At 29.7% G+C, this 12,670-nt stretch overlaps 1 protein-coding gene across 1 annotated transcript; it reads left to right on the plus strand.

Moving 5' to 3' along the window:
* The first annotated feature begins 493 nt into the window (after positions 1-493).
* LOC145742165 (protein zer-1 homolog) lies at positions 494-10,669 on the plus strand. The gene is made up of 22 exons (XM_082559942.1): positions 494-1,044; positions 1,641-1,723; positions 1,793-1,925; positions 2,322-2,387; positions 2,541-2,660; positions 3,049-3,174; positions 3,333-3,464; positions 3,911-3,993; positions 4,068-4,166; positions 4,247-4,402; positions 4,858-4,966; positions 5,204-5,347; positions 5,818-5,936; positions 6,301-6,409; positions 6,760-6,865; positions 6,945-7,042; positions 7,390-7,497; positions 8,098-8,157; positions 8,246-8,313; positions 8,766-8,954; positions 9,386-9,583; positions 10,059-10,669. Exons 1-22 carry the CDS (start codon positions 907-909, stop codon positions 10,129-10,131), a joined length of 2,517 nt encoding a protein of 838 aa, XP_082416068.1. The 5' UTR covers positions 494-906; the 3' UTR covers positions 10,132-10,669.
* Positions 10,670-12,670: the final 2,001 nt, after the last annotated feature.

A 12,670-nucleotide genomic window follows, 5' to 3' on the forward strand; every position in this document is an offset into this window, starting at 1 on the left:
ATATTAAGTTTAAATTTGATTTTATTAAAGAACTAATTTAACCTAAATGCTCATCTAAATATGATAGGCTAATATACTAATAAAATGATACTAAAAAGATTGTTACCCTACCAGATTAGGCAAATAATTAAAATAAACTTTTTTATATTTTCCTTAGTTATTAAAGTTTCAAGTGCTAAACCCCTAAATAAATAAAAAAGTACTAAAATTTAAATTACAAATCTTAATTTAATTTAAACATTTTTTAATTACTTTGTGAGAAAACACGTGTGTTACAAAAAAAATTTAGAAAAAAAAATCCAGCACCCGGTGGTTTCCCGGTTTCCAAAGGTTCCCGATAACGATATTTCTGAAAGTCATTCACCTGTCTTTGTTCTAAATAAATATTCAAATTATTTAAAAAGTTGAATAAATATAAGAAAGAAACTGGTAAAAATAAATAAAATCGCTAAATGAATCACGTGACTTCGAACTGTTATTGTTTTGGTTTACTTGGTCAGCTGATTATTTAAGTTAAACTTACAAAATTAAAAAAAAAGGAATTAAAAGTATTAAACTGGTGAAGTTTTTATTAAAAACATTGAGCTTTGTGACCAATTTATTTTGTATAAAACGATGTTCAGAATTTATCTGACTATCAGGCTATATAGCTATAGCTTATAAAAAATCATTATACTACAACCTTTTTCCTTCTTATTTCATTAGTTTCCTTTTTAATAAATTTAAACCTAAACTTTTAATAATGAAATACCAACAGACCATGAAAAAGATTTATTATAAAGCAGTAAGAATTAATTTACTAAACTTCCAGCATTAAGAAGCAGTAATTAACTATTTAAATTTCTTATGTAATACAGTTGTGAAGGAGGATTTAAGTTCTACAGATTTTATTAAAAAATTCTAAACATGCCTCAATCTGGCAACATGGAAATGCAAAGAATGGTTGATGATGTTCCAGTTAATGCTCCTGTTATGCTAGAACAAATATGCATCAACTATCTTGTGAAAAATTGTAACAATGTCTTATTTAAACCAAGTTCCAAGGTTTGTATAGTCTGTAAAACTGTATTTCAACGGCAGCGTGGTGTGGATGTAAGAACACTTGATACACCACACATGAGGTTGTGGGTTTAATCCCCACGGATCTCATGCTGTAGCGCCCTTGAGTAAGGCGCTATAAACTGTATGAACTCCTACAAAGCCAGCACTTAATTAGCAGCATAATTACTAGGCAATTATAATCTATAATATCCCAAACTGTTAAAGGCAACTCGAGACTGGGCCGAAGTAACTGATGTTACTCTAAGTCGCGCATTCGACTTTTCCACATCGAGGATATATATATATATAACTAATTTAATAAAATGTATTATATGTTTAAGTATAAGTTTACTGTTTGTGAACTTTTAGTAGTTTGAATATTATTGATCAGATTGATTAATACCTATTCTGTGGTTGTGTTTTTGCCTTGGCAGGATTTATCCCATTGCCTTCCTTAAAAGTGGTAAAGTTATATGGGAGCTGTGGGGATCAAACTCAAAACCCGATGTATTTGTGAGGCCAATTGTTTTAACTTGTTCATCAACCTAATACATCAGGATTATTTTGTATTTTAATATATTGTGTTATTGTATATATAGACAATTCCAAAAAAGGTATGGGTGACTGACTACTCCAATTTGCTGCCTCCTATTATAAGTGATCGGCTCTTTGACTTACTTCAGTAAGTAAAATTTTGTTACAACAGTGAAAGCGGAAATAAAATGTGTATAAATATTTATTGTATTTGTAGAAAGCATTCTTTGCTACCTACTGATGAACTGTTGGATGTATTTTCTGATTCGAGCAAATGTCTTTTACAAAAATGTCGAATTTTTGATGCTGATGTTAAAATTTCATCATTGGAAAATTTAATTTCCAACCAGGTACCTGTATTTATACTTTTTTTATTATCGTTTTTGTGAAACAGACGAATTAACTGTCTTATCATAAGACTAAATTGTGTTACGCAAACCCAGTCTTCAGTTGCACTGGCATTTATAAATGTAAGGTAATTATCTTGCCAATTTATTTGCTATGGGAGGTAAGGCATTAAAGCATTGGGAATCGAACCCAAGACCTTTTAAGGTGAAGCTTGGAATCTAACCACTACACCATGCTGCCAGTTTTGTACTATTTAGCTTTTTAAGTATTTCACCAAATAGAACTAACTGGTATTACAATTTAAAACAATGCATTTGTAAATAAGCTTAATATCATATTTGCTCGGTATAGAGAAAATATTAAAGTCACCAAGTATTTTAAATGTTGCCTTTTTTTAGAATATTCAAGAAGTTGAAATGAAAAATGTGGAGCTATCGGCAGCTTCGGCTGATGCTAATTCAATAGTAACCCTTTGTCTATATTTAAATGAGTTAAAATATGTTAATTGTTCTGATATTTGATTGTCTAATTGTTTAAAATTCTGGCTTGACTCTTAAAAACCAACACTATTTCCTTCAATATTTAAATATATATAATAGAAATTTTTTGTTGCATAGTTAAATCTTGAAAAGTTAACTGTTTTCCACCATGTGCTATCGCCCCCTACGGACAATAAGGACATGGAATTTGATTGGGGTTATCATTTAATCAGTAAAACAACTCACCCCCATCTCAGGGTAAAATTGAAAAAATTGTTTAATTTGATTTTTTTTTAAATCATTTTTACTGTTCAATTTTTTTCTCTGCTAAAAAACTGTAAAATGCTAAACGAGTATAGACTTTATACAGCTATAATGCTTGAGTCAGTTCTATTCATAATGTTATAATATGCAATAGTTAAACCAGTTGATGGCCTGCCTAACAGTCAGGGTTTTCATTGTCATAGTATGGTCACAACTCTCGACTAATATTTGTGTTCATTAATTTACCTGCGCTCCACAAATGGCAGTTTTTTATATTTAGTAGGCCTATAAATTGAACATGTATATCATCCATTATATATGGATTACCTAAGGCATTTTTATGTTTATAGTAGCCTTGTGTATTCATGTTTTTCAATTTCAGAGTTTAAAGTTATGTGGGACCTCGTTGTCGTGGTATTTCCTGTTTGACCGAGAATCACCCCCTCTTCTTACCCACCTTGATTTGACGCAAAAAAGACTTGCACCGCAAAGGAACAAAAATAACTTGGTAAGAAAAATATTTATATTTTATAAAAAAGTTTATTTAATTTTTAATAAAATGTTAAGGCATTTGTTTCATCCAAGCTTAACACCTTTTTAAGCTTAACACCAAAGCTGTTATATAAAACTAGTTATTTTTAGTATGTAAAACCTCTTTGTATTTAGAATAACTTGTTTCAACTAGCGATGGCGCATAACAACTCAAGTGATCCAAATTTAAAGCAAAAAGGGCAGTCCATGCTTAAAATGATTCAATTGCTTAAAAATGGTAGCGAGCACGATGTTATGGAGATAAATGTAAGAATTTTTTTAATTGTTAGCTAAAATCATGACCAATATGGCATATCACAACAACTGGTGTTCAATGGAATTCTATATGGTAGCATGGTGACCGGCAGTGTTGTGTAGTGGTCAGAACACTTGGCTTCACTACACAAGGCCCTGGGTTCAATCCTCACTGCTCATGCTGTAGCGCACTTAAATAAAGCGCTGTAAACGGTATAAACTCCTGCTGAGCCAACACTTAATCAACAGCGTAATTATCAAAAACTATAATTGATAATTTCTTAAACTGCCAAAAACAACTCAAGACTGGGTCAAGGTAATTGATTTTACTCTATGTTTAGATAGTGAAGTCAATCAACCTTTTCACGTAAAAAAAATTATGATTTTTTTCTACAGCTTTAACAATCTTTAAAAAGTCGAAAATACAAACATTTTTGGTTTATTAATTTTGTTTATAGTTCGATGCAGTGTACAATTCTTGTTTTGACTTTAAAGATCCGATACCAGGTGATGCCGAACACACATTGTTATTAAGATACAGGTAACCTTAACTTTATTTTTATTTAATATCTTTTTCTTCAAATAAAAAAAACCTTTTTATTTTTTGTTTATAAGGTTGACCAGAATGAAAGAAACACTTATTTCCTTGTCACTTTATGATTCTCCAGTTAAGAAGAATGATTGGGAAGAAATACTGTCACTCAAGAAGCTAAAGTATTTTAGTTTCACAAGAAAAAAAATTTGATAAAAAAAAAGTTGAAAATATTTGATAAAAAAATTTAAATTTTTTTTAGACATTTGGATATTAGCTTGAACCCTCGTAATTTTGCTTCTAAGCGACCGGAGACTACTGTCTGGGAAATTATGGAGAACTTCCCTGACTTAATGTCTTTGGATGTTTCGGGAACAGAGACAGGAAATCGTTTGTATAATGATGGAATTGAGCAAATGTAAGCAAAAACTTTAGTTTTTTTAATTAATTTTTTTTGTAAATATTAATTACAACTAAATCATATTGTAAAAAAATGTTTTTCTAAATGATAAGATGTGGAAAGGTCGAATGCGCTACCTAAACATAGAGTAAAATCAGTTATTCTGACCCAGTGTCAAATGGCCTTTGGCGGTTTTGGAATATTATAGAATCCGACAATTAAGCTCCTGATTAAGTACTGGCTCAGCAGGAGTTTATACCTTTTCTAGCGCTTTTCTTAAGGCCACTACAGCATGGGAGCAGTGGGAGTTGAACCCAGGACCTCATGTTATTAAGCCAAGTAACCACTACACAATGCTGCTGGTTAAGATAAAAACAATAAGCCATGAAACACCTGACAAAACAATAAAACAATTATTCAAAGACTTAAATTTTTGAATTAGGTTTTAAAAATAATATTTTTTTATTTTTTAGAAGGGGGGATAAAAAATTAGGTCTCGTTCCTTCGCGAAAACTCGATTTTCTTGGATTATGCTCAACAGAAGGAAGTGAAATTACCAACATTTACGATTTAGCCACTAAGGTATCTTGTTAACTAAAAATAACTTAAATTCTTTGTGTATTTACCCATATATTTTGTTTTAAATGTTATCAGTTCCATTACTAAATTGTTAAAAGTTGCCTAAATTTTTTTTTAATGAATTCTTAACATTTTTTTAAATAAATTTGGTATATATACTTAATCATTAATTTTTTTTTAGTGATGCATATTTTTAAAATTAAGTAAGAAACTTTTTTAAATATTAAGTGTGCTATTTAGGTTACAGGTTACGCAAACGAATATCAGACAATGTTTTGTATTGAACATTACATGAGTAGACCTGCCTACCTTAGTAACTCTCTTCATGAGATTAACCGAATTCACCATAGCGGTACAATTACTTGCCCACAGAAGCTTATACGGGTAAATAAACAGTTTATACTAGCAATAAGCTAAAAGGAATATCAATGTGACTGATGTCTTTTAGTTGATTTCTTGCTTAGGCTTAAATCATCAACCTATTAGACAGACTATATCACTGACACTTTGATATGATTACTAAGGCCTTCAACGTAACTATGCATTGCCCTAAGTTTGATTCACATTGCTTTCTTTTATAGCATATAAGAGTTAGACACTTACAATATTTACTTTTTGTGGGTAAAAGATATAATTAAAAGATTAATAATTGGAAAATATTTCTGACAATATCCAAAAATGGCAAAGAAAACTTGGGACTGAAACAAATTAGGCTGTTAAGTTAGCTCTTTAACTTTAACTAATAAATATAGAAATAATGTCCATATACTAAATACATACCCTTTACGTAATTATAGTAATATAGAAAATAATGTTTTACTTTATATTTGTTAAAGTTTTTTTTATTTCTTTAGCTTGTACTTGAGATTTTGGAAAAGTATCCGAAAAATGAGAACGTTGTTCTAGCTTGTAGTTGTAGTTTGGATTACCTGACTAGAGAACATTATGTAACATTCCGTGTTACTCAACGAAAGTAAAAACCAAGTTATGATTTATAAAAAAAAAAATTAACCTTTAAAAAGGAACTGGTTGAGAGAAATAAAAATAAATGACAAACATCTTTATATAATAAAGCTTAATGGACAATATATGTATATATGTCCAATTTATGGGCTTACTATATAAATAAAACTGCTGTTTGTGATGTGCAGGTGAATTATTGTTGACAAATTTTAGTTAAGAGTTGCAACCATGTTACAACAACTAAAATGCAAGCCGTAAGATGGAATCGATTAGTTTAAAAAATGCTTTTTAGCATTTTTATTCTTTTATAAGGTTAAGATGTTAATTTATAGTTTATTTTCCTTTTTAAATGTATATATATTAAATATTTTTAGCACAATTTTGTTGGCATTGATTAAATGTTTGGAGCAGCATCCTCACCGATTCCAAATCGTCCGAAACTCTATTATCTCGATGTATCATTTTGATGCACAGAACGACTTTGTAAGCACTTTTAAAAGTTTTGCATTTAAAGGGCTAATAACTCTCTGTTTTTCAGTCTTTTACATCAATTTTACATAAATAATGAATAAATTCACTCCTCTCAAGCTGTAGTGCCCTTAAGTAAGGCACTATCGAAGGTATAAACTCCTGCTAATTCTTAATAAGCAACATATTTGTCAGGCAATTAAAATCTATAATATCCCAAGGGCGATTTAAGACTGGGTGAGGGTAACTTACGTTATCCTATGTTTAAGTCATGAAGTCGACCTTCCCACATCAAAATAAAATAAATATGAATAATAAAAACAAAAAAAGTTTTTAAACATATTTGATTAATATTTATTTTATAGTTTGTGTTCTACGAAAGAGTAGCCAAGGTTATGTTGAAAATTTTAAAGATTTATCACACCCAAGCTGATGTTAATTTGATGTCTGTACATTTCTGCAACGTCATCGGTAAATACCTAATTTTACTAACTAGTGTTTACCATCATTTTAATGGCTTAAAAGTCAATATTTAAATTTTTCTTGTTAGTTTGTTCGTTGACAAGAAACATTAGGAAAGAAGTTGAAAAAGTTTTATTCGTCGAAACTATTCTTCCAATTATCCAAAACAGGATTGAAAATGAAAACGTAAAAACTATTTTAAAAAAATTAATTTTATTAATATTAAAAAAATTGTTAGAATTTTGGGGTTTAAAACATATCATAGTTAATATACTTTGTGTTAAACATAAGCTATATTATTAAAAGGTTACATCATTTAATTTTACATAGTTTTTTGTTTTTAAAATTATCTAAATTTTTTTTTTCATGCTGGCTATAGGTTACTGTAAAAATATAAAACCTTAAATTTTTTTTTTAATTTTTAAAAGGATTTTAATTTTTACATAACTCTTTGTATTTAAATTTATTTAATTTTTTTACACTGGCTAAAGATAACTATTAAAAAAATCTTTAAAATTTTTTTTTACTTTTAGAGTGATGATATTTTGGAAGTATGTTGGAGTATCATGTGGAATGTTACTGATGAAATGCCACAAAACAGTGAAACACTGATTAACTTAGGTGGCTTGGGACTAATTCAGGTAATCTAAAAATTTTAAATCAAATTTTTATAGTTCTGATATTTTAAAATCATATCATTTATCATATCATATATTTCATTATTAAACTATATATTTTAAAGCACATTTATTATACAACACAATTGTATATTAGCTACTGGCATTTAAACTAATTTTTTTGTATATATATCTTTATCCTCGATGTGAGAAGGTCGTATGCGCGACCTAAACATAGAGTAACATTTGTTACCCCAACCCAGTCTTGAGTTGGCTGTGGCAGTTTGAGATATTATAGAGACTGTAATTGTCCGATAATTAGGCTGCTAATTAAGTGCTGGTTCAGCAGGAGTTTATACCGTTTATAGCACCTTACTCAAGGGCGCTACAGCATGAGAGCAGTGGGGATTAAACCAACGGCCTCATGGTGGTGTTTGTTCTTACCAATACACCACATTGCCGGTATATATCAGTTTAAAGCCAATTTTTTTATATAATGAATTGTATATTATGTTATGCTTTTAAAACTAATAAAAATGGTTATTTATTAACAAACATTTTATGTTAAAGTTATATGTAAAAAAGTACCTGACATGGTGTTACAATTTTTTTTCGTTTTTTTAGAAATGTTATGAAGTTTTCCCCAACAACATTGAGTTGTTGAAAAACATAATGGGCCTGGTGGTAAGAGAATTATTTTATTTAAAATTTTTATAATCTTTTTATTGGTTTAAGCACACAAATATAGCTTGTAATTTTTTTATTTGCTTAGGGAAATATTGCTGAAGTCAAACCTTTGAGAAAGTTTCTAATGACAGAAAAACTTGTTAAGTTATTCAGGTATAAATAGATGTTTAATATCATTTTTTTTAATTGTTTAGGCCTTATACATTGAATAAAGATTTTTAAATGTCTATAGCAATAATAAAAGTAAAAAAGTAACAGAAAAATCAATTTTTTTTTCTTTTTTAGTAATAAATATATATATTGTAAAATTTTCTCTTTTTTTGGTAATAAATATATTGTATAAATTGATGTATATTAAACTAATTGATTTTTCCAGTTATTGAAACTTTACCCAAATAGATGCAGTATTAAAGTTTTCCCATTTTTTTTTTAATATGGTTGCAACTCTTAACTAATATTTGCCCGCAATAATTTACCAACGCACCACAAATGGCAGTTTTATTTGTTTGTAGGCCTATAAATTGGACATACATATATATATAAATATATATAACTTTGCTAAGCTTCATTATATACAGATAACATTAAATAATTGTTTTTCAAAGCAACTTTTTGCTGGAGGATTATGGTAGCATTGAGTTGGCTTATAACTCTTGTGGAACCTTGGCTCATATGGTATCTGATGGACCTGAAGCTTGGACTGTTGAGGACCCAAGTAGAGATGTAATCAGAAAACAGATGTTTGACCGGGTTGAATCGTGGAATATCGAAACCCGAAGAAATATCAACTACAGGTTAGTAAAAATATTTTTTATATTATTTTATTCTCGATGTGGAAAGGTCGACTTCATTACCTAAACATAGAGTAACATCATTTACCCTGGCTCAGTCTCGAGTTGCCCTTGGCAGTTTGGAATATTATGAATTATAATTGCCTGATATTTATGCTGCTAATTAAGTGCTGGCTCAACAGGATTTCATACCTTTTATAGTGCCTTACTCTCAGGGACACCAGCATGATAGCAGTGGGGATCGAACCTATGACCTAATTAGTTTAGTCTCCTGACTACTGCAATAACCGTCAGTTTTCTTACCCCAACCCAGTGCCAAAAAGCCAGTTTTCAAAATTATTGTTAAATTGTATAATTATTAAAAAAAATTTTGCTCGACCAGCATAATCTCATGAAAGAAATAAGGATCGAACTCAAAATTTTATTATATTCAGGTCTTTCAAGCCTATTCTACACCTCATAAAAAGCGACGTTCCTGAATGTGTGCATTGGGCAGTGTGGGCTTTATGTAATTTGTCTATGGTGGATTCAATAAGATATTGCAGATTACTCATAGACGAAGATGGCGTGGATATATTAACCGGCGTCCAGAACAGAATGACTCTGAATGAGAAAACAAGGAAACTGGCTACGTAGGTTTTGTTTTGTGCATATTTAGTTGTTTTTTAAGTAAAGCTGACTTTAAAGCCCAATTTACCCTGTCTTGAGTTGCCTTCACTGCTGATTTAATGATATTGCCTGACTCTTTACCTTCCGATTGGCTTTACAAGAGTTGGTAGCAATCATAACTTTGGTTTTACTACATGAGGTCCTGGGTTCAATCCCCACTGGTCTCATACTGTAACACCCTTAAATAAGGCACTATAAGTGGTTTAAACTTCTGCTAAGCCAACACCAAATCAGAAGTTTAGTTATCGGGAAATTATAATTTATAATATTCCAAACTGTCAAAGGCAACTTAAGACTGAGTTGGGGTAACTAATGTCACCCTATGTTTATGTCGTTAAGTTGACTTTCCCACACCGAGGATAAATAAACAAAATATTTTTTTTAATGGAAATTAACATTTTTTTGTGCAAAATTGTTTATTTTTTAAATATTTTTTAGCATTATTGTTCGTCGAATCAAACGATTCGAGAATCAAAGCCAAGAGGACTATGCAGAAAACGACGTATTATGACATCACAGTCCAAAAAATTGATGACGTCATTATTTTGAAAATCGATGACGTCATATATGCCACAAGCTTTTATGCTTATCAAATTTTAATTTGTTTATTCAAAGAAATTTGTAATTAGTATATGTGTATTGAATTAGTTTTAATATGTTATTGTATTATTACATATATATATGATGCATTTACTTATAAATTTAATTCTTTTTTGCATTTATAATTGTTTTAAAATTTTTGCATGTGTGCTTATTTAATTTCTGTCCTTATTTTAAGAACTAATTAAAATTTTCTAATTTTTTTGGAAAATTTATTACAAGATTTTTGGAAAAATTTGCAGCACGAAAGTAGTTAGTGCACTTTTTTTTTAATTTATTAAAATTCAAAAAACCTTTCTTAATATTTTCATTTTTAACTGTTTTCTTTGTAATTTTGTTTTGCCGCTTTTCTTTTTATTGTTTCATTGATTGGCGTGGTAGTTTTAAATTCAAGGCGTGATCTATATTAGCTATATGCGTTAAAACCTATTTCAATAAAGAAAAAAAACACATCCAAAATAATTTTTTTTTTAGTTAAGTAAAAATTCACTGTTTTTAAATTTTTACAGGCAGTGCTAAAATTAGGCTAGAAAAAATGTGTTAATCTTTTTATTTTGCGTATTACAAAGTTTTTCTATGATGGTAAATACAGTCCTGGGCTTGGGTTAACAAAATTGCCAAACTGCTTAAGTTTTTAAAATAATAATGCTGGCTATACGTAATATAGTAATTGCCTAATCTGTGAACGTTATATTAGTTTAAAGAGTTACTTAACTGCATCGCAGATTTTGTTTTTAAAAAAATATGTTTCTTTTAGAATTTTCCCTTGGAATTTATTCACAACTATATTATAAACGATCACTGGTTAGATCTCTATTGCTCTCATGCTGTAGCGCCCTTTAGCAAGGCGCTATAAACGGTGTAAACTTCTGCTAAGCCAACACTTAATCAGTAGCCTAATTACTGGGCAATGGTAATTTATAGTATCCCGAACTGCCAAAGGCAACTTGAGACTGGGTCGGGGTAATTAAAGTTACTCTATGTTTAGGTCATAAGTCAACCTTCCCACATCTAGGATAATCAAATGTAAAAAAAACATTCAATTATTTATTTCTTTACACCAATTACGCGATTAAGTATGTTAGCGTTGTGCTATAGTCATAGGTGGGCACAGTTAATCGAAAAAGCAACTTCGTTAAGTGGTTATTCGATACACAATACAGTAACTTCGCTAACGTTTTTTCGTTAAATTAAACCAAATGTAACGGAAGTTATCATTGAACGTTAACGTTAAAATTTAATTAAAACAAACAAAGAAATTACCTTTTTTATAAAAAAAAAAAAAAATAAAATAAAAAAAAAAAAAAAAATGTTTTTTTTTCTTAATCGATGTTTTAACTAGACGAAAATGGTTTAGAAGAAGTTTTTAAAACTGGCACAGGCCTAATGCCCAAAAAACAGTGACGGATAGTAATTACTTACATCGTTTAAAAATTGCAGGGTTAAACCCGATAAACGGCGATATTAAACATATATATTCCTTATATTACCATGGATTTACTTGTAGAGTTAACGGGCTTAATTTAACGGAAGTACAATTTAACGAAAGTTAACAGGTCCGATAACGATTTTTAAAATTAACTTAAAATTTAACTTTTAACAAAAAATTCAACTTCGTTATTTAACGTTTAACGCATTAACGATTTGGTGCCCATCTTTGGCTATAGTGTATTGTTACTATAGTAAGATTTAAACAAAGCCCAGAAATTACCTAGAAAGTGAATTCGAACAACCGCCTTACATACCGGACATAGATAAATTATTATCACGTGTTCACAACACTGCGTATTTTTGGTGGTACGTAACTTTGTTTTGATACGCAAACTGTTATGCAGGCTGTGTCGAAAAGCGCAGAGCAAAACGTAATTTTCGTAATCTTATAAACACACTATTATATTGGATTAAGAAATTTTGCAATTTAAGATAATTTGTTATGATAGCAAAAATGGTGCCAATTTTAATATTAACAGTCATCTAAATATTAAATTATAACCCGTTAAAACAAATCGAATTCGACAGCCTGGCTATTTTACAGCAATTAAATACAATTTTATTGTTTCTAAATACTTAAATACAACAAACCCAATATGTTACTGGTATTGATAAACACGACCTAACCTTTATTATAACAGAAAAGCAACGTTTGTTTAATTGTTAATTAATCATCACCAATGTTGATTGTGTACCTTAGAAGTAAAGGACCTTCGCTTGTTATGGTAATTTGATATGGATACTGTAGGCTAGTTATTTATCACACAAATTCAGTCGCCAGCTCTTTATTAACGAAAACCTTAATAAAGCAAAGAACTGGCGGCCTGTAGTCAGTATTTTTTTAAGTATTTACATTTACTTTTTAGTCGAACTTTGCGTTTAAGTCGCTGGGTAATCATTTATAGACCCTAGCTTCACCAAGAACAACTGACGGTTTAAAAACGTTCATTTGCGGCTAA

The sequence above is a fragment of the Corella eumyota genome, chromosome 2 (genome assembly GCF_963082875.1).
Source record: "Corella eumyota chromosome 2, kaCorEumy4.1, whole genome shotgun sequence".
NCBI lineage: Eukaryota > Metazoa > Chordata > Ascidiacea > Phlebobranchia > Corellidae > Corella > Corella eumyota.